The 25,490-nt window shown below is 48.0% G+C and overlaps 1 protein-coding gene across 5 annotated transcripts in view; it reads left to right on the top strand.

The window, feature by feature from the left end:
* The window catches only part of dysf (dysferlin, limb girdle muscular dystrophy 2B (autosomal recessive)), a 296,195-nt gene extending 281,304 nt beyond the window's left edge, over positions 1-14,891 (top strand). For all 5 annotated transcript variants that reach the window (XM_059650606.1, XM_059650615.1, XM_059650610.1 and 2 more), the window contains 3 exons: positions 2,517-2,626; positions 5,758-5,905; positions 12,121-14,891. In XM_059650606.1, coding sequence (XP_059506589.1) covers positions 2,517-2,626; positions 5,758-5,905; positions 12,121-12,159 — 297 coding nt within the window. In that variant the 3' untranslated portion in view covers positions 12,160-14,891. The remainder of the gene's footprint in view (positions 1-2,516; positions 2,627-5,757; positions 5,906-12,120) is intronic.
* The last annotated feature ends 10,599 nt before the right edge of the window (positions 14,892-25,490 follow it).

The following is a 25,490-nucleotide window of genomic DNA, read 5'->3' as shown; positions in this document are numbered from 1 at the left end:
TTCATCCACTTTACCAACACCTTCCACCCCAACCTCACGTTCACCTGGGCCATCTCCAACACATCCCTCACCTTCCTGGACCTCTCTGTGTCCATCTCAGGCAACCAGCCAGAAACTGATGTCCGTTTGAAGCCCACCGACTCCCACAGCTACCTAGAATACACCTCCTCCCACCCACCCACCTGCAAAAATTCCATCCCATATTCCCAATTCCTTAACCTCCGCCGCATCTGCTCCCAGGATGAGGCATTCCACTCCCACACATCCCAGATGTCCGCGTTCTTCAAGGACCGCAACATCCCCCCCACAGTGGTCGAGAACGCCCTCGACCGTGTCTCCCGCATTTCCCGCAACACATCCCTCACACCCCACCCCCGCCACAACCGCCCAAAGAGAATCCCCCTCGTCCTAACACACCACCCCACCAACCTCCGGATACAACGCATCAACCTCCGACACTTCCGCCATCTACAAACTGACCCCACCACCCAAGACATTTTTCCATCCCCACCCTTGTCTGCTTTCCGGAGAGACCACTCTCTCCGTGACTCCCTTGTTCGCTCCACACTGCCCTCCAACCCCACCACACCCGGCACCTTCCCCTGCAACCACAGGAAGTGCTACACCTGCCCCCACACCTCCTCCCTCACCCCTATCCCAGGCCCCAAGATGACTTTCCATATCAAGCAGATGTTCACCTGCACATTTGTCAATGTGGTATATTGCATCCACTGTACCCGGTGTGGCTTCCTCTACATTGGGGAAACCAAGCGGAGGCTTGGGGACCGCTTTGCAGAACACCTCCGCTCGGTTCGCAATAAAGAACTGCACCACCCCTTCGCAAACCATTTTAACTCCCCCTCCCATTCCTTAGATGACATGTCCATCCTGTGCCTCCTGCAGTGCCATAATGATGCCACCCGAAGGTTACACGAACAGTAACTCATATTCCGCTTGAGAACCCTGCAGCCCAATGGTATCAATGTGGACTTCACCAGCTTCAAAATCTCCCCATCCCCCACTGCATCCCAAAACCAGCCCAGCTCATCCCCGCCTCCCTAACCTGTTCTTCCCCTCACCTATCCCCTCCTCCCACCTCAAGCCACACCTCCATTTCCCACCTACTAACCTCATCCCACCTCCTTGACCTGTCTGTCCTCCCTGGACTGACCTATACCCTCCCCCCTCCCCACCTATACTCTCCTCTCCACCTATCTTGTCCTCTATCCATCTTCGGTCCACCTCCCCCTCTCTCCCTATTTATTTCAGAGCCCTCTCCCCAACCCCTCTCTGATGAAGGGTCTAGGCCCGAAACATCAGCTGTTGTGCTCCTAAGATGCTGCTGGCCTGCTGTGTTCATCCAGCTCCACACTTTGTTATCTTGGATTCTCCAGCATTTCCAGTTCCCATTATCTGTGGAGGAACACAATCTCATTTCCCACTTGGGAAACCTTGTAGCCTTCAGGACAAATGATTGAGTTCAATCATTTCAGGGTCTGAGCACCTTCACCCAAAGCCTTGACCTACCCATGTAGCCTTGATTTCGCCACCCCATTTTCACCCACTCATCGTCCCAATATTAATAATAATACTATATTGCATATAAAAATAGGCCATTCAGCCCATTGAGACTGCCCCACCATTCGATTACAACTGATATGCTTCTCAACCCTTCTCCCCGTAACCCCTTGATCCCCTAGCCCGTCAAGAACCTCCCTGAAATACACTCAATGACCTGGCCTCCTCAGCCCTCTGCAGCAATGATTCACCATCCTCTGGCTGAAGAAATTCTTCTTCATTTGAGCTCTAAATTCTCATCCCTTCACTCTGAGGCTGTGCCTTCGTGTCCTAGTCTCTCGTACTAGTGGAAACATCTTCTCCACGCCCACTCTACCCAGGCCTCTCAATGTTCTATAAATTTCAATCAGCCCCCCTTCCTCCCCCCAACTCTTCTAAACTCCAGACCTGGAGCTCTTAACTAGTCTTCATTATGGCAAGTTCTTCATCTCCAGGATCATTCTTGTTATCTTCCACTGGACACCCTCAGACACAATAAAAATCGAAATAACTGCAGAAACTGTAAGTCAGGAACAAGAAACAAAGTTGCTGGAAAAGCTCAGCAGGTCCGGAGGCATCTGTGGAGGAAAAAACAGAGTTAACGTTTCGGGCCCGGTGACCCTTCCTCAGAACCCTCCAGCACAATCCTACCATTCCTTAGATAGAAGGCCCAAAACTGCTCAGTGCCAGCAGTGCAGGTGAAGGGCACCAAGCGGCCCACTCCTGCTCTCATTTCACACGTTTGTGTTTTCCTGCACGTTTCATTGGCCCACGTGAAGTGCGGTGGGATATTGTGGAAGGCGCGATAGAAATGCCAGACCTTTCTCTTTCCTCTGCTCTTTCATCATTGAGCTGCTTCCGAATTTGCAAAGTTCCGTGGTAAAGTGCTGGCTTTCTCTGTTTGTTGAAAGTAACAGAAGCACTGATTTTTGTTTTGTTTGTGTGTTTTCCTTCCACAGGGCAAAGTGGAAATGACCCTGGAGATAGTGACAGAGGAGGAGAAGGAGGAGCGTCCTGCTGGACAGGGCCGCGATGAGCCCAATATGAATCCGAAACTCGAGGAACCAAAGTAAGGAACTCTCAGTGTGGATGTTGCTGGCACTGAGACATTGCAGAGGATGTCCTCTGTACTTGGTTAAATCACAAATAACCACAAGCTCAACGTTCACTTTTATCTAAACAAAATACTGAGGAGGCTGAACAAATGAAACATTATAAACTTTTAAGTGACTCTTGGATAGGCACATGGAGGATAGTAAAATGTAGGGTAGATTGATCTTAGGAGGATGATAGGTCGACACAACACTGTGGGCCGAAGGGCCTGTACTGTGTTGCACAGTTCTATGTTCTATGAAACACAGGAATGACGCAGATTTCCAGGCAATACCTTCCATTCTGTGACTACTCATTGAGTTAAAAGATTTCTCCTTTGCTTCTTTTTGCAGATCCCTTATGCCCTCTCATTCTCATTCCTTTTAAGAGTGGGATTAGCCTCACCCTTTGTACTCTGTCCAGCCTGCTCATTATTTTGCAGACCTCTGGCAGCTCCATTCTCTGTTGCTTGTACCTAATTAACCCTTGAACTGAGCAGGAGGTGAGGCCATTTAGGTGTGAACAGCATTGGTCAGGGTCTGGAGTCACCTGTAGGCCAGACCAGGTCAAAGCAGGAGATCCCTTTCCTGAAAGGGAAACCAGTGAATCACCTGATTTTGTTCAGTTGAAGACAAATAGTTGTCATTGGAAACATTGCTAAGAATGGCGCTATATTTCAGATTTTAATGAATCTAATTCAAAATCCACTCACTGCCCCTGTAGGATTCGAACCTCCGACCCTTGAGTAGGAACCTAGAGTAGTCCAGCAACAGTCCCACTCAATTACTATCTCGGGGAGGTGATGGCCTAGTGGTATTATCGCTAGACCATTAATTCAGAGACCCAGGTGTTGTTTGGAGAGCTGGGTTCGAATCCCATCATGGCAGATGGTGGAATTTGAATTCAATAAAAATATCTGGAGTTAAGAATCTAATGATGACCATGAATCCATTGTCGATTGTTAGGAAAAGCCCAACTGGTTCACTAATGCCTTTTGGGGAAGGAAACTGCCATCCTTGCCTGGTGTGGTCTACATGTGACTCCAGACCCACAGCAATAGGGTAGACTCTTAACTGCCCTCTGGGGAATTTGGGATGGGCAATAAATGCTGCCTGGTCAGCGACAGCCTCTTCCTGTGAATGAATAAAAGAAAAATCTCACGTCCTGTTGCACCACTAAACCTCTTTACATTGTAAATTAGGTTTTCTCCAAATTGGGGCAGAAAATCCCTGGGGATTTTTGCAAGCTGCGTCAACATTGGAGACTGAGTAGTCAGACAAAAAAGAAGGGAGTGAAGGAGGTGGAAAAAGGCGTACATTTAAAGTGGATAGGAGGATGAAGTAAATGTCATTGAAGGAATAGAGAAAGATGGTCCGTAACAAGATTAGAAGTATTTGTTCATGAGTAGGGCAAATGCTGACCTGGATTGATTGAGCCTTTTAACCTCTTTTTGTCATTTGCGGGATGAGGGTGTTGCTTTCAGGCAGCGTCTATTGCCCATCCTTAATTGCCCAGAGGGCAGTTCTGAGTCAACCACATTGCTGTGGGTCTGGAGTCACATGTAGTCCAGACCAGGTAAGGATGGCAGTTTCTTTCCCTGAATGATGTTCGTGAACCAGATGGGGTTTTCCCAACAATCGACAATGGATTTGCAGTCACCGTAAGATTCTGAATTCCAGATTTTTATTGAATTGAAATCCCGTGGTGGGATTTGAACCTGGGTCCCTCAGAACATTACCAGGGTCTCCATTATTGACAGACCAGTGATAATGCCACCAGGCCATTGCCTCCCCATATCTTAGTTGTATGACCTGAACTTCTGTATATTTCTATTTGTCACCAATCTCCGTCAATGGTCATTCTCCTCACCTTGTGACTGGGTCTGTTGTTTTGCTGCACCGAATAGTCCACAAATACACTGCTGTTTTATCATCTGATAGAAAAAGGTGAAGAAGATAAATGTTGGCCTTTGCCCGTCTGTTTGACAGTGGGCAGACAGTTTACTGTCTAATGGTGATAGTGATGATTCAATGTTCCTTCCCTGTCGCTGGGTCAAATTCCTAGAATTCCATTCCCTAAGGGCATTATGGGCCAACCCATAGCACAAGGGCTGTTGCGGTTTGAGAAGACAGCTCAGCGCCATCTTCTCGAGGGGCAACTAGGGACAGGCAGGAAATGCTGGGCCCAGCCAGCGACTCCCACATCTGAGTGAATTGAAAACAATTTCACGTCTGGATCTATTCCCTTATGTGCAGCCTTGACTTATAATGTTTCTATAAATCATTCTCACACCCTTCCAGCCCTAGCTTTACCTGTCCTTTGTCTTGCCCTTTGACCTCACTTTGCCCTTTCACTTGTTGTGTGCCCGGTGGAAGTGAGCATTGGGTGTTGAGCTCTAGCTCCCTCGCACCGAGAGAAATAAGGCTCGATTCAAATGTTTGTTACGGCCTCTTCTGTACTTCCTGCTTCATGGTGGTGGGGAAGGAGAAGGGTTAAGGTGGCAGCTGTAAGATTGATTGTTCCCGAACTGGGACGGTACCATGCCATGACCTTGTGATCTATTAACCGCATTCGCTCGCACAGTCACAGAAGGCGAGATAGCCTTAAATGGAATTTTTAAAAAAACAAATCTCACTCTGTAACATCTCTAATAGTTGCATCAACTCTAACACAGGGCCCCTTCATAATTCCAATACACCTCTTCTCCTTGGAGCAGACTAGAGCTGGGCAGAGATCACACAATTTACCGTACAGAAGGAGGCCATTCAACCCAACATGCCTGTACCAGCTCCTGAAAGACCTAGCCGGCTAGACCCATTCTCCAACCCTATCTCCGTAGCCTTCTAAATCCCTGCCTGTTACTTCACCTCTGCTCTGGGTCCATATCTGGGTAAGCTGGGGGGTGCGGGGTGGGCATCACTGGCTTCTGTGTCACTGAGTTCCTGAAGAACAAGAGCTCACGCTGTGCTTCACACCTTCCACAACGAAACAGTATCTCGGGCTACTTTGAAGTGTTGTTGTTGTAACATAGCTGGCTCATTGATCATGAACTTGAAAGCCCTCGTAGCTGCACCAAGCCCTAACCGTCTCCTCGTCATTGTGTGACAGGCGTCCGGACACTTCCTTCCTCTGGTTCACCTCCCCCTTGAAGACGCTGAAGTACATCGTCTGGAGGAAATTCCGCTGGGTGATCCTGGCGCTGCTGGTGTTCCTTCTCCTGGTTCTGTTTATCGTCATCTTCCTGTACTCTTTCCCAGTGAGTTTGGCAGGGGGCCGGTCATGCCTACACCACGCACATGGGTTTCATGTTCATATATTGATGGGGCGTGGGAGTCACTGGTGAGGCATGTATTCCCCACTCAAAATTACACTGAGGGGCTTACTCAGCTATTCCTGAGGGTAGTTAAGAGTCAACACATTGCTGTGGGTCTGGAGTCGCATGTAGACCAGACCAGGTAAGGATGGAAGGTTTCCCTCCCTGAAGAACCAACTGGTTTTTACAAATAATGATAGTTTCATGGCAATGAGACTAGCTTTACAATTCTGGATTTAGGAATTGAATTTAAATTCCGCCAGCCCCCCAAGTGGGGTTTGAACCCATGAAGCAGAGCATTGGCCAGGCTAAGGGGCATTCTAACTGGATATTATGCAGCAGGAGAATTCATTCTGCAATCTCCTGCCTTTTCCCTATAACCCTTGATTCCCTTACTGATTAAGACTCAGTCTATCTTAGCCTCGAATAGATCTATCGAGCCAGCCTCGACAGCCCTCTGCAGTAAAGATTTCCACAGATTCACTCCCCGCAGAGAGAGCAAGTTCCTCCTCATCTCTGCCTAAAATCAGTGACCCCCTTCACTGAGGTTATACCTGGTCCTCTCCCTCAATCGGAAACAACCTTTTAAACTGCCGAAGAATTTTGCAGTACAGATATAAGGAGGCCATCCACTCCAATTCCCCATTCCAGCTCCTATTATATGTCAAGATTTCCCAGTCACCATCACCATCCTCTCACCATCACCGTGTTCCCACTGTCGCCATCCTCCCATCGTCACCATCCTCTCACCGTCACCGCGTTCCCACCGTCACCGCGTTCCCACCGTCACCGTGTTCCCACCGTCACCGTGTTCCCACCGTCACCGCGTTCCCACCGTCACAGTGTTCCCACCATCACCGTCCTCCCACCATTCCCACCGTCACCGTCTTCCCACCGTCACCGTGTTCCCACAGTCACCGTGTTCCCACCGTCACCGCGTTCCAGCCGTCACAGTGTTCTCACCATCACCGTCCTCCCACCATTCCCACCGTCACCGTCTTCCCACCGTCACCGCGTTCCCACCGTCACCACGTTCCCATTGTCACAGTGTTCCCACCGTCATCGTCCTCCCACCATTCCCACCGTCACCGTCTTCCCACCGTCACCGTCCTCCTATCATCACCGCTTTCCCACCGTCACCGTGTTCCCACTGTCACCGTGTTCCCACCGTCACTGCGTTCTAATGTCACCGTGTTCCCACCCTCACCGTGTCCCACCGTCACCGTGTCCCCTCCATCACCGTGTTTTATTGTCACCGTGTTCCCACAGTCACCGTGTTCCCACCGTCACTGCGTTCTATTTTCACCGTGTTCCCACCGTCACCGCGTTCCAGCCGTCACAGTGTTCTCACCATCACCGTCCTCCCACCATTCCCACCGTCACCGTCTTCCCACCGTCACCGCGTTCCCACCGTCACCACGTTCCCATTGTCACAGTGTTCCCACCGTCATCGTCCTCCCACCATTCCCACCGTCACCGTCTTCCCACCGTCACCGTCCTCCTATCATCACCGCTTTCCCACCGTCACCGTGTTCCCACTGTCACCGTGTTCCCACCGTCACTGCGTTCTAATGTCACCGTGTTCCCACCCTCACCGTGTCCCACCGTCACCGTGTCCCCTCCATCACCGTGTTTTATTGTCACCGTGTTCCCACAGTCACCGTGTTCCCACCGTCACTGCGTTCTATTTTCACCGTGTTCCCACAGTCACCATGTTCCCACCGTCACCGTGTCCCCTCCGTCACCGTGTTTTATTGTCACTGTGTTCCCACAGTCACCGTGTTCCCACCGTCACTGCGTTCTATTTTCACCGTGTTCCCACAGTCACCATGTTCCCAACGTCACCGTGTCCCCTCCGTCACCGTGTTCTATTGTCACTGTGTTCCCACAGTCACCGTGTTCCCACTGTCACTGCGTTCTATTTTCATCGTGTTCCCACCATCACCGTGTTCCCACCGTCACTGCATTCTATTGTCACCGTGTCCCCACCATCACCGCATTCTATTGTCATCGTGTTCCCACCGTCATCGTGTTCCCACTGTCACTGCATTCTATTGTCACCGTGTCCCCTCCATCACCGCATTCTATTGTCACCGTGTTCCCACAGTCACCGTGTTCCCACCGTCACTGCGTTCTATTGTCACTGTGTTCCCACAGTCACCGTGTTCCCACCGTCACTGCGTTCTATTTTCATCGTGTTCCCACCATCACCGTGTTCCCACCGTCACTGCATTCTATTGTCACCGTGTCCCCACCATCACCGCATTCTATTGTCATCGTGTTCCCACCGTCATCGTGTTCCCACTGTCACTGCATTCTATTGTCACTGTGTCCCCTCCATCACCGCATTCTATTGTCACCGTGTTCCCACAGTCACCGTGTTCCCACCGTCACTGCGTTCTATTGTCACTGTGTTCCCACAGTCACCGTGTTCCCACAGTCACGGCGTGCCCACTGTCACGGCGTTCCCACTGTCACGGCGTTCCCACTGTCACGGCATTCCCACAGTCACCGTGTTCCCACAGTCACCGTGTTCCCACCGTCACCACGTTCTATTGTCACCGTTTTCCCTCTGTCACCGCGTTCCCACAGTCACCGTGTTCCCACTGTCACTGCGTTCTATTGTTACTGTGTTCCCACTGTCACTGCGTTCCCACAGTCACCGTGTTCCCACTGTCACTGCGTTCTATTGTTACTGTGTGCCCACCGTCACCGTGCCCCCACCGTCACTGCATTCTCACCGTCACTGTTCTCCCACCGTCACCACGACTAGATTGGTGTCTGAACTTATTAATCCCTTTCTCCTAAATACCTCGATGCAATCATTCCTCTTATATTCCAGGTGATACATGGTAAATTTTTATAATAACTCCTCACCAAGTAAGAATTGTAGCTACCTGGTTATCCTTTTGCTGTGGGCTTGGCCCCAGATTCTCCATCTCCCGGCCAACATGAGAATTTGTGAATGACCCTCTAAGAGGCTTCCATTGATCCCAGTGACATGCAGAGGCTAGAAGACAATGTTTTGGGTTTGGGTTTTCCCAAAATCTGGGTGGTTTTCAGGGATGGTACATCAAAGATGAGGAAGTATTTCAGCCTGGTTGGCACTTGTGGGAATGCCTAACGGGATGACAGGTGTAGCACCATGGATTCCCTCAACCACAAATAGCTAACTGTCTTCAGAGTGACCCCGGTCGGAAGAAGGATGTTGCCTGGTATGGAGGGCGCTAGCTATGAAGAGAGGCTGAGTAGATTAGGATTATTTTCATTAGAAAGACGGAGATTGAGTGGGGACCTGATTGAGGTCTACAAAATCATGAGGCGTATAGACAAGGTGGATAGCAGGAAGCCTCTTCCCAGAGTGGGGGACTCAATTACGAGGGGTCATGAGTTCAAAATGAGAGGAGGAAAGTTTAAAGGATATTTGCTTGGAAAGTTCTTTACACAGAGGATGGTGGGTGCCTGGAACGCGTTACTAGTGGAGGTGGTAGATGCAGACACGATAGTGTCTTTTAAGATATATCTGGACAAGGTACATGGATGGGCCAGGAGCAAATGGACACAGACCGTTAGAAAATACAGGACAGGTTTAGACAGAGGATCTCATTCGGTGCAGCCTTGGAGGGCCGAAGAGCCTGTTCCTGTGCTGTAATTTTCTTTGTTCTAGATGGTGGAAGGAGTGTCACGGGTAGAGAAGGGTGGAGGAAAGATTAATGGACAGATGAGTGATGAGTGGGGAGTGGCACCTTGGTGGCAATGGAGGACAAATGGGTTTGGGTGAGATGGGATGGTGGAGAGTTGGTTAAAAGTTTGAGGAGCAGTGACTGGATACAGGTTGAGGAGAGTTAACTGAACAGAAATGGCTGGATAATAAGTTGAGCTGAATGATTGGCAGAGCAGCGATAGAGATTGAGGATAAGGGAGCGATATCTAAATATACAGGTAGGGGAATACTCATCAAACATAGGGATAAAGGAGAGATGGATGGTTGGTTGAAAAGTGCAGAAATTGATTCGTAGGCTCAGGGGATAAATGGGAATATATTGGCATGCACTGACAATTAGATGGCAGATGGTAAGCAGAGAGTAGGAATGTATGTCGGTCATTTTCCAAATGGCAAGTAGTGACTGACGAGGTACCTCAAAGATTAGTAATTCATAATAATATATGATGATGAGGGCACCAAACGCATCATTTCCACGTTTAGTGATGACACAAAACTGGGAGGGATTTGGGAGACATGGGGAGGATGAGAAGAAGCTGTAAGGGGATTTAGACAAGTTGAGTGAGTGGGCAGAGACATGGCAGATGTTGCTTAACTTGACTAAATATGCAGCTATACACTTTGGTGTGAAATACAGACAGGCTGATATTACTTAAATGGTGAGATATTGGGGAATGTGGATGCACAAAGGCATCTGGGTGTCCTTGTACACCAGCTAATGGAAGTAGGCAGGCAAGCAATTAGGAAGGGAAATCATATATTGGCCTGCGCTGCAAAAGGGTTTGAGTTTAGAAGCAGGGATGGCTTACTGCAGTTATACAGGGCCTTGGTGAGGTCACAGCTGGAGGACTGTGAGTGATTTTGGTCCCCCTACCTATGAAAGGATATAGAGGGGGTGCAGCGTAGAGTCACCAGGCTGACACCGGAGATGGCAGCACTGTCCTACATGGAGATGTTGGTCCGTCTGGGACTGTCTTCACTGGAGCTTAGAAAGATGAGAAGGGAACTAATTGAAAAGAAAGAAATTGTAACAGGACTAGACAGACTGGATGCAAGGTGGGAGGGCGAACTGTGACGAGGATGCTGATATCCTTCAGCATGATCCCGACAGGTTGGGTGAGTGGGTAACTCAATGGTAGGTACAGTATAGTTTGGATAAATTTGAGATTATTTGCTTTGGAAACCAAAACAAAAAGGCAGGTTACTACCTGAAAAGCTGTTATTTGGGAGAGGGGAGTGTGCAGTGGGACCTGGGTGTCCTTGTGCACCAGTCGCTGAAGGTAAGCATGCAGGTCCAGCAGGTGGTAAAGAAGGCAAATGGTATGTTGGCCTTCACTGTGAGAGGTTTCGAGTACAGGAGCAGGGATGTGTTGCTGCATTTATCCAGGGCGTTGGTGAGACCACACCTGGAATATTATGTGCAGTTTTGGTCTCCTTTTCTGAGGAAGGACGCTCCTGCTCTTGAGGGGGTGCAGCTAAGGTTTACCAGGCTGGTTCTGGGGATGGTGGGACTGATGTATGAGGAGAGATTGATTAGGTTAGGATTGTTTTCGCTGGAACTGAGACAAATAAGGGGGGGATTTCAGAGAGATTTATAAAATCCTAACAGGACTGGACAGGGTAGATGCGGGAGGATGTTCCTGATGGTGGGTGTGTCCAGAACCAGGGGTCACAGTATGAGGATTCGGGGTGGATGATTTTGGACAGAGATGAGGAGACATTTCTTCACCCAGATAGTGGTGAGCCTGTGGAATTCATTACCACAGGAAGTAGTTGATGCCAAAACATTGAATGTATTCAAGAGGTGACGAGATATAGCACTTGGGGTGAATGGGATCAAAGGTTATGGGGAGAAAGTGGGATTAAGCTATTGAGTTGGACAATCAGCCATGATCGTGATAAATGATGGAGCAGCTTGAAGGGCTGAATGGCCTCCTCTTGCTTCTATCTTCTTTGTTTCTATGTTTCCCTGTCTGGGGAGTCTAGAAACAGTGACACAGTTTCTGGATATAGGCTAGACCATTTTGGACCGGGATGAAAAATTTCTTTGTTCAAAGGCAGTGGAATTCTCTACACAGAAGGCAGTGGAGGTCAAGAATATGTTGAAGAAGGAGATAGATAAGTTTTATAGATTTCAAAAGCATAAAGTGGGTATGGGGAGAAATTGCGAATATGGCATTGAAAGAGAGGACGAGCCACGGTCCCACCTGAGCAGGCTTGAAGGGCTGAATGGCCCACTGTACCTCCTAGCTTCAATGTTCATCTTTGTGTCGCTGGACCAAAACTGTAGCAAAAGCTCCAGAGAATGAAAACTGAGGTAGAAACATTGATTAAAAAAAAATTAGCCAGCGAGAACCTAGCTGGGCTGTTGTAATATGATTGCAAACTGTGTGTGATAGAAGATGAGTCTAACTATTTGCTGTCATTCCCGCAGGAATATGCTGCTATGAAGTTGGTGAAGCCTTTCAGCTGAGGCCTTCCATGTGGAAAGGAGCAATGTGAGGTGGAGCTTTCCATGCCAAGGCTATCCGCACTTCGCCTCCAATAGTAACCTGTATTTACAGGAAGCCTATAGCCTTCAAATAGGAAATTACCAGCCTCGTGCCTCACGCTTGCAGCCAGTTTTGGGGTAGCTGGCCTGTACCATCCTTGCTGGCGTTTCACTGCTTTTACACACTGTCAGCATCTCATTGGCATTTGACAGGGGTGCCTGCTTCCACCAATCTCCCTTGACTTATCATACGCTCCCTCTCTCTCTCTCTCTGTCTCTCTCTGTCCAAGCTGGTATGCCGAGGCTCCATCCAACAGTAGATGATGTTGCAATCAGGAAGACGCAATGGGGAAGTAGAGCTGCCTGTTCTGTGCGTGCTGTATGGTTCCTTGGCTTTAGACCGGGAGTTATTACTTTCATTGCAATTTCCTTTTCGACCCCCATCCAACCCTCCACCTCAAGACTGATCTCCTCACTCACTGGAGACAATCAGACCCCAGTCTATGACCCACCAAGGTAATGGAGGGTAATGGGAGCCAGGCCTGTAGGGAGTGGCTGTAGGCACAAAGAATGCCTCATAGATATCTGCGCACCTTCCATTGAAACCTCAATGCCACAAAGGACATGAATCAAGGACGCTCCCATTAAAGATGGTGCCTCATGCATGACGCGGCATCAAGCCCTTCCAAAGACATCACCGACCATGTTAGATAACAAATCTGGAACCTGAATATTCACCCACTAAATCTGATCACTGGCTCACTCTCTGTATCACCCTCTGTTTTTATTCATTGCTGGGACGTGGCTAGCCCAGTGTTTCTTGCCCATCCCTAATTGCCACTGAGAAGGTGATGGTGAGCTGCCTTCTACTTTGTATCAGATTTGTTAGTTTATCAGTTTTTTTGGAGAGCCCTGCTCTCAAGGGGATAATAATGATGTTACCACCTCAACAGGACAGAATAGAGCTGAACTTTTTTTAATATGACAATGTATTAGCCATGCAACATTATAGGACAATATTTATTATAGGAACTGCACTTACTCTGCTCGTATCCACTCTACAAAACAGTGAAATCTCAATAATCTGAATGACCACTCAGTGTTTAGAACTGCTCCTCGCAGCATCAGGGACCTGGGTTTGATTCCACCCTCAGGTGACACTCTGTGTGGAGTTTGCACATTCTCCCCGTGTCTGTGTGGGTTTTCTCCGGTTTCCTCCCACAGTCCAAAGATGTGCAGGTTGGTGGATTGGCCATGCTAAATTGTCCATAGTGTCCAGGGATATGCAGGCTGGTGGGTTAGCCATGGGAAATGCAGGATTACAGGGACTGGGTAGGCAATGAGTGTGGGTGGGATGCTCTTTGGAGGGTCAGTGTGGCTGAACAGCCTGCTTCCATACTGTAGGGATGCTATGGTCCACACTGGGGCTTAGATATCCCCTCTACCCGCCGGCCTGGATATCTCCATCCACACTGGGGCTTAGATATCCCCGCTACCCACGGGCCTGGATATCTCTATAGAGGGACCCAGAGACTTCCCTCTGTACTTGGAACAAAGAACAAAGAAAATTACAGCCCTTTGGCAAGTCTGTGCTGATGTGCTGCCTGTCACAACTAAAACCCCCTACCCTTCTGGGCGCTGTATTCCTCTATTCCCGTCCTGTTCATGTATTTGTCAAGACACCCTTTAAAAGTCACTACAAGTATCTGCTTCCACTACCTCCCCCGGCAGCGAGTTCCAGGCACCCACCACCCTCTTGTGCCTGGAGATTCCTTTCTCCCTGGAGCCTGGGGGTGCCTAAAATAATGTGATGTGGTTTGCAGATGTAAAACATGCCAGAGAAATGCACTATCTTTCTGGCTACACAAAGAAGCCCTTTCAATTCTTGGAGAAATCCAAATCAGGAGGGTGATCAGGAAGGATCCTTTCTCACAGATGTTTGGTGGTTACAGAACTTGCTGAAACTTATTGCCTTGCCCTTCATCAGGACCAATGCAAGAATGCCCAATTTCAGTCACTACAATTTAGGCTGTTGGAGGTTAAAGGGTTGTCAAGCCAACTCTGATTGGTCAAGGCACTGCTACGGAGACAGCAAAAGCAGATCTCAAGTTCCTGGGTAATTGAATTGATCGTGTTGCCTTGGTTTGCAGGGAATGGATCCCTGTGTGGATATGTGTGTCATGTATTGTGAGTGTACATGATCCACGTGAAGAGCTGCCTGTTCGCTGCACTGGGCCAGAGGAGTGTGGAAGAAAAATCTTCAACAGCTTGTTTCTGTCCCAACAAGCCTTGCCCCTCAGATTGAGGAGGAGAGGTCTGGCATTCTCTACCCCGAAAATCTATGGATGTGGGCATCAGTTGGCACTTGGAAGACTGAGACCCATGGGTTTTTGTTCGACAAGGTGTAAAGGGGCAAAGATGTGTAGGTGAGGTGGGGATGATCTAGCAGAGTATAATGTACACAAGAAGCTGATTGGTCCTAATATGCCTGTGTTGCTGTATCCCATGATGTGAGGGCACCAATTGGCTGTTTGGACTCTTGATGACTTTTTCACGCCTGCAAATTGGACACTGAAACACAACCGCCACACCCATCCTTATCACACAGTCCCTCCAGTGGTGGGCAGAAGGTGGTGAATTGTAACATGAGAGGGGGATACTCGGAGTGTTGGTTAAAGCAAAGAAATAACTGATTTTATTGTTGGTTTCTGCAAGGATATGAAATGTTTGAATTTAAAATAAATAAATATATATATATTTTAAAACATTGAGATATCTATATCTTCAGATTCCTTCGGAAGCACACTGCAGCGCTGTTCCTGGTTTCTCTGTCTGATAGTCTGTGCCTCACTCATTAGTGGACCTTACAGACAGGAACTTACCCAATGCTGTACGACGGTCCAAACAGCATTCGTGAACCTAAATGAAACGCTGTGATAGGAACTGCAACCTGCAGACACGTTCCCAATTGCTTCATGAATTATGCAGCCTCGATTTCATTTCTTATCATTCAAGGCTCAGGGCTAAGTGTGGGGAAATGGGACCACTGCAGGTCACGGTGTGTCTTCAGCAGTGTATCTCCTTTGCACGATATGATTCCAAAATCACTTGGTTCTCTTGAGGTCATTGCATTTACCATTTGTCTAAATGTAATGGCTGCTTGAAAGAGCTAGTACAGATGAGATGGGCCAAATGACCTCCTCCATTCCCCAATAGATTCAATGATTCTGTAACCTGTTTCAAATTACACATATGTGCCACTCCAGAATTGGTGTTGCATTATTGTCTCTATTATGCTTGCCTGTGTAGCACAGTTACAAATTGCCCACAGATCCCTAACTGTGAATTTCAGAGTAACAGGAATGTGTTCTGGACTTTAAGCCAGTCTTTACTTACAATATAAAGCAGTCCTATAGTTGTACCCAGATCTTTGGGGAACAGCGTGGCATCTGGAAAGCCAATGAGCAGTTTAAAAAAAAGACTTACATTTGAATAGCACCTTTCATGACTGCCAGATGTCTCAATGTGCTTTGGAGCCAATGAAGTACTTTGGAATGTAGTCACTGCTGTAGAGTAGGAAATGAGGTTGCCGGTTTAGGCACAGCAAGCTCCCAAAAACAGCAACAACAGGAAAATGGCGTTTTTGAAATGTGATTGTGGAATTAGGAAGAAAACTCTCTGCTGGTTGGAGTGATTCCTGGCACATAGGAAGATGGTTGTAGTTGTTGGAGGTCCACAAGACAATAAGATATAGGAGCAAATGAGCCATACAGCCCATCGAGTCTGCTCCACCAATCAATCATGGCTGATATATTTCTCAATCCCATTTTCCTGTTTTCTGCCTGTAACTCTTGATTCTGTTACTAATCAAGAACCTACCCATCTCAAATGAACTCAAATAAATAAACTCAATGACTTAGCCTCCATAGGTTTCCATAGCAATGAGTACCACACATTCACCACCCTCTAGCTGAAGAAATTCCTCCTCATCTCAGTTCTTAAGGGTCATCCCTTCACTCTGAGGTTGTGCCCTTGAGCTCTCGTCTCTCCTACTCGTGGAAACATCTTCACCTTTAGTCATCTCAGCTTCAGGACATCTCTGCAGGAGTTCCTCAGGGTAGTGTCCCAGGCCCAATCAGCCTCAGCTGCTACATCAATGACCTTCCTTCCATCATAAGGTAAAAGTGGGGATGTTTGCCGATGATTGCACAATGTTCAGCAAACATTAATGACTCCTCGGATACCGAAGCAGTCCGTGTTCAAATGCAACAGGATCTGGACAATATCCAGGCTTGGGCTGACACAGGGCAAGACACATTCATGCCACACATATGCCAGGCCAAGACCATCACCACCACCTCCCTTTGACATTCAGTGACTAAAATATTATCAAGCTACTTGAGGACAAACAGTGCCTCAGTTTAAAGTCTCACGTAAACGATAGCACCTCTGACAGGGCAGCACTTCCTTGATAGTGTCCTGGAGTGGAAGCTAGGAGGGAACTGTATCTTGGTGAAGCCACATCTGGAGCACAGTGTGCAGTTCTGGTTACCCTACTATAGAAAGGATATGATTGAAATAGAATGAGTGTAGGAAAGATTTACTAGGATGGCACGTGGATTGGAAGGTCTGAGTTATAAGGAGTGTTTGGGTAGGCTGGGATTGGCTTCCCCGGACATAGAAAACTAAAGGGGGACTTAAATCATGAGAGGCATAGGTAAGATAGATAGCCAACAGCTTTTCCCCATGGTAGGGGAATCTAAAACTAGAGGATATAGGTTTCAGGTGAGAGGGGAGAGATACAGAAGGGTCCAGCGGGGCAACTTTATCACACAGAGGGTGGTGAGTATCTGGAACAGGCTGCCAGAGGTAGTTGTGAAAGTGAGTATGATTTTGTTATTTAAGAAACATTCGGACAGGTACATGGATGTGATAGGTATGGAGGGATAGGGACCAAACACAGGCAAATGGGACTAGTTTAATTGTGAAAACTGGGCACCATGGACAAGCTGGGCTGAAGGGCCTGTTTCCCTGCTGTAGACATCTATGACTCTGTGGTTTCTGGAGTGGCACTTGGACTGACAGCTTTTGATCTCAATGCCCAGGGTACCACCTGACAGAAACAGACCTCCTATGGTCATAGCCAGCTGCATGCTATTGATAGGAAGGGGATTAGTCCCATACAATAATGTAAACAAGGAACAAGAATATGCCAGTGATAATGGGGACTGCAGATGCTGGAGAATCCAAGATAACAAAGTGTGGAGCTGTATGAACACAGCAGGCCAAGCAGCATCTCAGGAGCTCTGGATGTGAGTTTGCTCGCTGAGCTGGAAGGTTAGTTTTCAGACGTTTCGTCACCATTCTAGGTAACATCATCAGTGAGCCTCCGACAAAGCGCTGGTGTTATGTCCCGCTTTCTGTTTATCTGTTTAGGTTTCCTTGGGTTGGTGATGGAAACTCAAAACTCACTATCTCAGGAGCTGCTTGGCCTGCTGTGTTCATCGAGCTCCACACTTTGTTAACAAGAATATACCCTTCAGCCCTTCGAGCCTGCTCCACTATTCACCAGGACATGGCTTATCTGATTTTAACCTGTATTCCTACATATCCCCAAGAATCTCTCACCCACCTTGGTCATCCAGAATCCATTAGCCCCTGCCTACAAAATATGTGAAGGTTCTACATCCACTGCCTTTTTTTATTCAGTAACAGAATGCGGGCATCGCTGTCCAGGCAGCATTTATTGCCCATCCCTAATTGCCCAGAGGGCAGTTAAGAGGCAACCACATTGCTGTGGGTCTGGAGTCACATGTAAGCCAGACCAGGTAAGGATGGCAGATTCCTTCCCTAAAGGACAGTAGTGAACCAGATGGGATTTTTCCTGACAATTGACAATGGATTCCTGGTCATCATTAGATTCGTAATTCCAGATATTTATTGAATTCCAATTCTGCCATTTGACTTGACCCCGGGTCCCCAGTACATTACCTGAGTCTGGATTAACAATCCAGCGATAATACCACTAGGCTATTGCTTAGATTTCAAACCCAGTCCATACCCTATTATTAACCCTGTCAACATGGGTAATGTACAGGAGATAACAAGTTGTGAACATACAGTGAGAAAAGACCCCACACTTCAGAGGGGACAGTGAGAGTGACAACCAGGGTAGGAACACCAAGGAGATGGAAGGATGGCAGAGAATCAAAGGAGGCAACTGGGGAAAGGAAGAGGGTGAAGGGAGGAAAACAAAATAGAAGGAGAGAAAGGTTAATCATGTACCTTGCTCCCCCACTTCATTGATCAAGGCACTGAATACAAGAGCTGGGAGATTATACTGGCACTACATACAGCATTAATTAGGCCACAGCTGGAGCACTGTGTGCAGCTCTCCACACTACAGGAAGCGTATCAGGGAGAGTCACTAGGATGTTAAAAAGGTGATGAAGATCTGAAACAATCATAGAGAATGCTGGAGAAACTCAGCAGGTCTGACAAAAATGTGTATAGAATCCAGTAACCCTTCTTCAGAACTGGACCGGTCCATTCTTCTTCCATTCCCAACTTCTCCCCATACTGGTAATCATAGAAGGTTAGACACCTACCCTTTTACCTCCTCCATCCTCACTGTCCACGGCTCACTCTCAAGTGAATTACCCACAATTCACTCATTCTCATCTACTATTTTCACTGGTCACACTGTGATCTCCTCTACAGTGGGGAGATGAAACACATACTGGGTGACCACTTCGCAGAACACCTATGTTCTGCTCACAAAATGACCCTGAGCTTCCAGTTCTCGGCCACTTTAACACATCACCATGTTCCCTGGCCAGCATCTCTGGTTCATGCTTGCTGCAGTGCTCCAGTGAAGCTCAGCACAAGCTGGAAGAACATCACTGGCGGCGGCACGGTGGCTCAGTGGTTAGCACTGCAGCCTCACAGCGCCAGGGACCTGGGTTCGATTCCCGCCTCAGGCGACCGTCTGTGTGGAGTTTGCACATTCTCCCCGTGTCTGCGTGGGTTTCCTGTGGGTACTCCAGTTTCCTCCCACAGTCCAAAGATGTGCCATGCTAAATTGCCAAAGTGTTCAGGGGTGTGTGGGTTCTAGGGGGACGGGTCTGGGTGGCGTGCTTCAAGGGGCAGTGTGGACTTGTTCGAAGGGCCTGTTTCCACACTGTAGGGAATCTAATCTCATCACCTCATTTTCCGCTTGGGTCCCTGCACTGTCTAACAGTCAATATTGAGTTCAATGGCTTTAAAGCCTGATTCCATCCTTCCACGCTTTACCCACACAAACATGTGGTCCTGTTATGACACAGCTGGCTTTTAGCACAGTCACTTATTCCCATGTTCTGCCAATTCCATGATAAGATTAAGGCTTCCTTCAGCACAACAAACCCATGTCTCACTCTAAGCTCCTATTATCACTTATTTGGTTTTTCTTTGTCCCAACCTGCTGTCCACAATTTCCTTCTTTACCCATCCCTTTCATGGCTCAGTCTCTGGTTTCTGTCTCCACCTAGTCATTCACCTCTACCCTTATGGCACTCCACTCCCCCACTTTAGCCTCATCAATACCTTTTTTTTCGCTATCACCACTCTGAAATGTAAACTCTGCTTTCTCTCTCCACAGATGCTGCCAGGCCTGCTGAGTTTCTCCAAACAGTCCTGCCTTTGCTGTCTTTGTCTCAGACCTCCAGCCTCCTCAGTTCTTTGTTTTATTCTTCATGTTTGTCAATGTTGTTTACATGAACCCCCACAAGGCATTCGAATCTAATAGTGACCGTGAATCCATTGTCAATTGTTGGAAAAACCCATCTGGTTCACTCGTGTCCTTTAGGGAAGGAAAGTGCCATCCTTACCTGGTCTGGCCTACATGTGACTCCAGGCCCACAGCAATGGGGTTGACTCTTTACTGCCCTCTGGGCAATTAGGGATGAGCAATAAATACTTCCTGGCCAGCAACACTCTAACCTCGTGAATGAATAAAGGAAAAAAAATGTCCAGGGATCAGTCTTGTAAATGTATGCTGTACCCACTCCAAGGCCAATATACCCCTCCTGAGTATATAGAACATAGAACATTACAGCACAGTACAGGCCCTTCGTCCCTCGATGTTGTGCCGACCTGTCATACCGATCTGAAGCCCATCTAACCTACACTATTCCATGTACGTCCATATGTAATGGTCAGCAGTCTATTAGCTTTCTCGACTGTTTTCAGCACTTGTTTGTGACATTTTAAAGATCTATGCACCTGAACCCCATCCCCCACCAAGTGCCTTTGGACATAGACTGTATTTAACTTCATACCACCCAGAAAGTACCCAGATCTATTCTTTCTCTGTCCAAAATGGATAATGTCACACTTGCTTACATTGAACTCTGTCTGTCCCAGTTTTGCTCATTCACATAGCCTGTCAATAACATTTCTAATCTACATCTACATTGTCTACAATGCTGTCCAACTTGGCATTGTTGGAATATTTGGATACGTGGCTTCCTAAGTGATAATGTAAGTCGTGAATAAATAATGTGAGTAATTGAGGGCCCAACAAAGATACTCCTCTGGTCAGAGATATTAAGAGCTGCCGGTGCTGGAGTCAGAGGTAACACAGTGTGGAGCTGGAGGAACACAGCTGGCCAGACACCATCAAAAGAGCAGGAAAACTGACATTTCCAGTCAGGGCCCCTCCTCAGAAAACCTACTCAGAAAATATGGAAAATATAAACTGTTTCTCAACCATGTCAGGGATAGTGCAGAGGGAGTTGGGAGAGAGTAGGGGATAGTGCAGAGGGAGTGGGGAGAGAGTAGGGGATAGTGCAGAGGGAGTGAGGAGAGAGAAGGGGATAGTGCAGAGGGAGTGGGGGGAGAGAAGGGGATAGTGCAGAGGGAGTGGGGAGAGAGTAGGGGATAGTGCAGAGGGAGTGAGGAGAGAGTCGGGGATAGTGCAGAGGGAGTGAGGAGAGAGTAGGGGATAGTGCAGAGGGAGTGAGGAGAGAGAAGGGGATAGTGCAGAGGGAGTGAGGAGAGAGTAAGGGATAGTGCAGAGGGAGTGGGGAGAGAGTAGGGGATAGTGCAGAGGGAGTGGGGAGAGAGTAGGGGATAGTGCAGAGGGAGTGAGGAGAGAGAAGGGGATAGTGCAGAGGGAGTGGGGAGAGAGTAAGGGATAGTGCAGAGGGAGTGAGGAGAGAGTAGGGGATAGTGCAGAGGGAGTGGGGAGAGAGTAAGGGATAGTGCAGAGGGAGTGGGGAGAGAGTAGGGGATAGTGCAGAGGGAGTGGGGAGAGAGTATGGGATAGTGCAGAGGGAGTGAGGAGAGAGTAGGGGATAGTGCAGAGGGAGTGGGGAGAGGGTAAGGGATAGTGCAGAGGGAGTGAGGAGAGAGTAGGGGATAGTGCAGAGGGAGTGGGGAGAGAGTAGGGGATAGTGCAGAGGGAGTGAGGAGAGAGTAGGGGATAGTGCAGAGGGAGTGGGGAGAGAGTAGGGGATAGTGCAGAGAGAGTGAGGAGAGAGTAGGGGATAGTGCAGAGTGAGTGGGGAGAGGGTAAGGGATAGTGCAGAGGGAGTGAGGAGAGAGTAGGGGATAGTGCAGAGGGAGTGGGGAGAGAGTAGGGGATAGTGCAGAGGGAGTGGGGAGAGAGTAAGGGATAGTGCAGAGGGAGTGGGGAAAGAATGGACGATATAGGACGTTGTGAAATTTGAAAGGGTTGAGAAGAAATTTACAAGGATGTTGCCAGGGTTGGCGGGTTTGTGCTACAGGGAGAGGCTGAATGGGCTGGGGCTATTTTCCCTGGAATGTTGGAGGCTGAGGGGCGACATTATAGAGGTTTATAAAATCATGAGGGTCATAGATAGAGTAAATAGCCAAAGCCTTTTTACAAAGATGGGTGAATCCAAAATTAGAGGGTGTGGGTTTAGGGTGAGAGGGGAAAGATTTAACGTGGGGCCTGAAGGACACATTTCATACAGAGTGTGGTGCTTGTCAGGAATGAGCTGCCAGAGGAAGTGACGGAGGCTGGCACAGGTACAACATTTAAAGGGCATCTGGATGGGGAGATGAACAGGAAAGGTTTGGAGGGATAAGGTCAAATGCTGGCAAATGGGGCTAGATTTATTTGGGAAATCTGGTCAGCATGGATGAGTTGGACCGAAGGGCCTGTTTCCGTGCTGTACATCTCTATGACTCTAAGATCTCATTGGATGGTGGAATGGGCTCAAGGGGCCAAATGGCCTACTTTCCTGTTCCTATTTCTTGTGGTTTTTTTGGTCTGTCTTGTATTGATGACCCCCAATTTTAAGTCTCTCATAAGTAGACACATATTTTCTACACTTATGCTTTCATGTTCAAGACCTCTCTCAGGCTTCCTCAATCTTTCCTTTTCACCAGAAAAGACTTGATTCTGTCAGTTCTAACAGCTCCACCTTTTCAATCCCTGTATCAGGCTGAAAAATAGTTTCTGCCTATTACTTCTACAGCCTGAATGGTGCCTCTCTGGGCAGCAGTAAAGACTGGGACTCTGGTCTTTTTCACTCTCTGTCTGAGAAGAATCTGAGCAAGTGTAGCTGCGCAGCAGGAGACACCTTCTGATCTTCTATTTTGATATTCTGATCTTCGAACCATTTCCACTCCCCCTCCCATTCCTCAGACGACATGTCCATCTTGGGCCTCCTGCAGTGCCAGAACGATGCCACCCGAAGGTTGCAGGAACAGCAACTCATCTTCCACTTGGGAACGCTGCAGCCCAATGGTGTCAATGTGGGCTTCACAAGCTTCAAAATCTACCCATTCCACCCCCTCCACACCCCCGTTGCATCCCAAAACCAGCCCAGCTTGTCCCCACCTCCCTAACCTGTCCTTCCTCCCACCTAACCCCTCCTCCTACCTCAACCACTACCCCCATCTCCAACCTACTAGCCTCACCCCACTCCCTTGACCTGTCTGTCCTCCCTGGACTGACCTATCCTCTCCCTACTTCCCCACCTACACTCACCTTTACTGGCTCCATCCCCGCCTTTTTGACCTGTCTGTCCCCTCTCCACTTATCTTCTCCTCTCTCCATCTTCTATCTGTCTCCCCCTCTCTCCCTATTTATTTCAGAGCCTGCTTCCTCGCCCCCATTTCTGAAGAAGGGAGTAGGCCCAAGACTTCAGCTCTCCTGTTCATTTGATGCTGCTTGGCCTGCCGTGTTCATCCAGCTCCACACCTTGTTATTTCAGATTCTTCAACATCGGCAGTTCCTACTATCTTTGAAACATGCACTTCCAGCTCATTCTTCAATTTCTGCTTTCAGCAGGCCTTCCTGCTCCTCTGATGCTGCTTGGTCTGCTGTGTTCATCCAGCTCTACACCTTGTTATCTCTTATTTCTGATCTATCAAGACTGTTTCACATCCATCATGCTCGCAGTCTCACGAGGAGATGCTTCTTCCTGTCCCTGACTCTTCACACCCTCTCCCTTTCCTTACTACTTGTCCTCCATCTTCCCCAGTGAACATATCCATTCCCTCTCCCTGGAGCTCCAGCACAGTGAAGAGGGAAAGTGAGTAGCGTTGCCTGAAAGAGTTAAAATAAAGCCAGGTCCTTCCCTGAAAAACAGCACATTGGGAAAACAGAGCCATTGCCTGATGGGATTCGCTGACTGACCCATCCACAATACAATCCCTGTAGCCAGCACTGGTCCCTCACTTGTTTCAGGATCTGCGAGTGGAATGTACAGAGAATCAGTGGAGGATAAATGGGAACTTGAGCTTTAACTTTATGGTAGACAGCACCAGCTCAATGAGGAAGACACTGGGCTGGATATCCCGTCTCAGGGTTACACTGACCACAACAGCCTTGATTCTGTGGTATGATTAGTGCATTAGCTCCAGCTCTGCTGACAGACATCTGATACCTAATATCTAATATCACACTAAACCTACCTGGTGATCAACAACAGGTTCAGTCTGGAGGAGCTTACAGTGGAGATAAGACTATAATAAGATCATAAGAAGTAGTAATTTTCCAGGCCTGTCTGAAGCCTGCATTTTTCCTGGAAGATGGGAGAATTGTAAATGTGACACTGTTTACTTTCCTGCCTTATCCCTGTAACCCTTGATTCCCCGATTGATCACAAACCTATACCAGCCTGGAAGATACACAAGGACTCTGCTCCCTGTGACAAGGAGTTCCAAAGACACACAGCCCACTGAGAGAAGAAACTCCTCCTCAATTTAAATTCCACCCCACCCCTTATTCTACATTTAACCTGTCAAACTTGTTAAGAATCCCATATGTTTCAATGAGATCACCTTTCATTCTTTGAAAGCCCACGAGTAGATTCCCAACCTGTTTAACCTTAGCTCAGAAGACAATCACCCCATAACAGAAGTTGTCTGAATGAACCTTCTCTAAACCTCCTTTAAATAAGGGAACCAAAACTGCTCACAATTAAAAAGATGTGGTCTCACCAGCCCCTTGTACAGTTCCAGTAAGATTTCCCTACTCTTATACTCCAACCTCCTTTGAAATAAGGGCCAACATTCCCTTATATAAAATAACAAGGTGTAGAGCTGAATGAACACAGCAGGCCAAGCAGCGTCAGAGGAGCAGAAAAGCAGATGTTTCGGGTCTGGACCCTTCTTCAGACCCTTCTTTCTGAAGAAGGGTCCAGATGTGAAAATTCATCCAGCTCTACGCCTTGTTACCTCAGATTCTCCAGCATTGGCAGTTCCTACTATCTCTGTAACAACATTCTGTTAGCCCTCCTGATTACTTGCTGCCCCTCTGTGCTGGCTTTCTGCGTTTCATACAAAAGTTCCCCTGAGTCCCTTTATGGAGTAGCTTTCTGCAGTTTCCCCCACCCCCCAATTAAAGAACATTGTTCTTTTGTTCTCCCTTCCAAAATGAACAGCATCACATTTCTCCATATTGTACTCTATTTGCCAACATTTTGTCCACTTACTTAACCTATCACTATCTCTCTGCGAACTGTTTGTGTCCTTCTCACGGCCTGTGTTTCTAGCTACTTTCGTTCTTATTGGTTCTCATTTCTAAGTCCGGGCTCAGCTTGCCCCTGTTCAAATTGCCTAAACATCTTTCTCTGGCAAAAGATCCCACCACTCACCACTCTCTGGGGGAAGAAATATCTCTTCATCTCAGTCCTATATGTCCACGCCACTCCATACAGGTGCGAGAAACCTTAGAAATACCAGGACATCCTTCCTGAATCTCCCCTGTCTAGTCCTGTTAGAATGTTATGCAGTTCCCTTTTTATTCACTGGCAGATGTGGGTGTCACTGGCATTTATTACCCATCCTTAATTGCC

This window comes from Stegostoma tigrinum, chromosome 1 (assembly GCF_030684315.1).
Source record: "Stegostoma tigrinum isolate sSteTig4 chromosome 1, sSteTig4.hap1, whole genome shotgun sequence".
NCBI lineage: Eukaryota > Metazoa > Chordata > Chondrichthyes > Orectolobiformes > Stegostomatidae > Stegostoma > Stegostoma tigrinum.
This window is presented reverse-complemented; position numbering and strand designations above follow the sequence as displayed.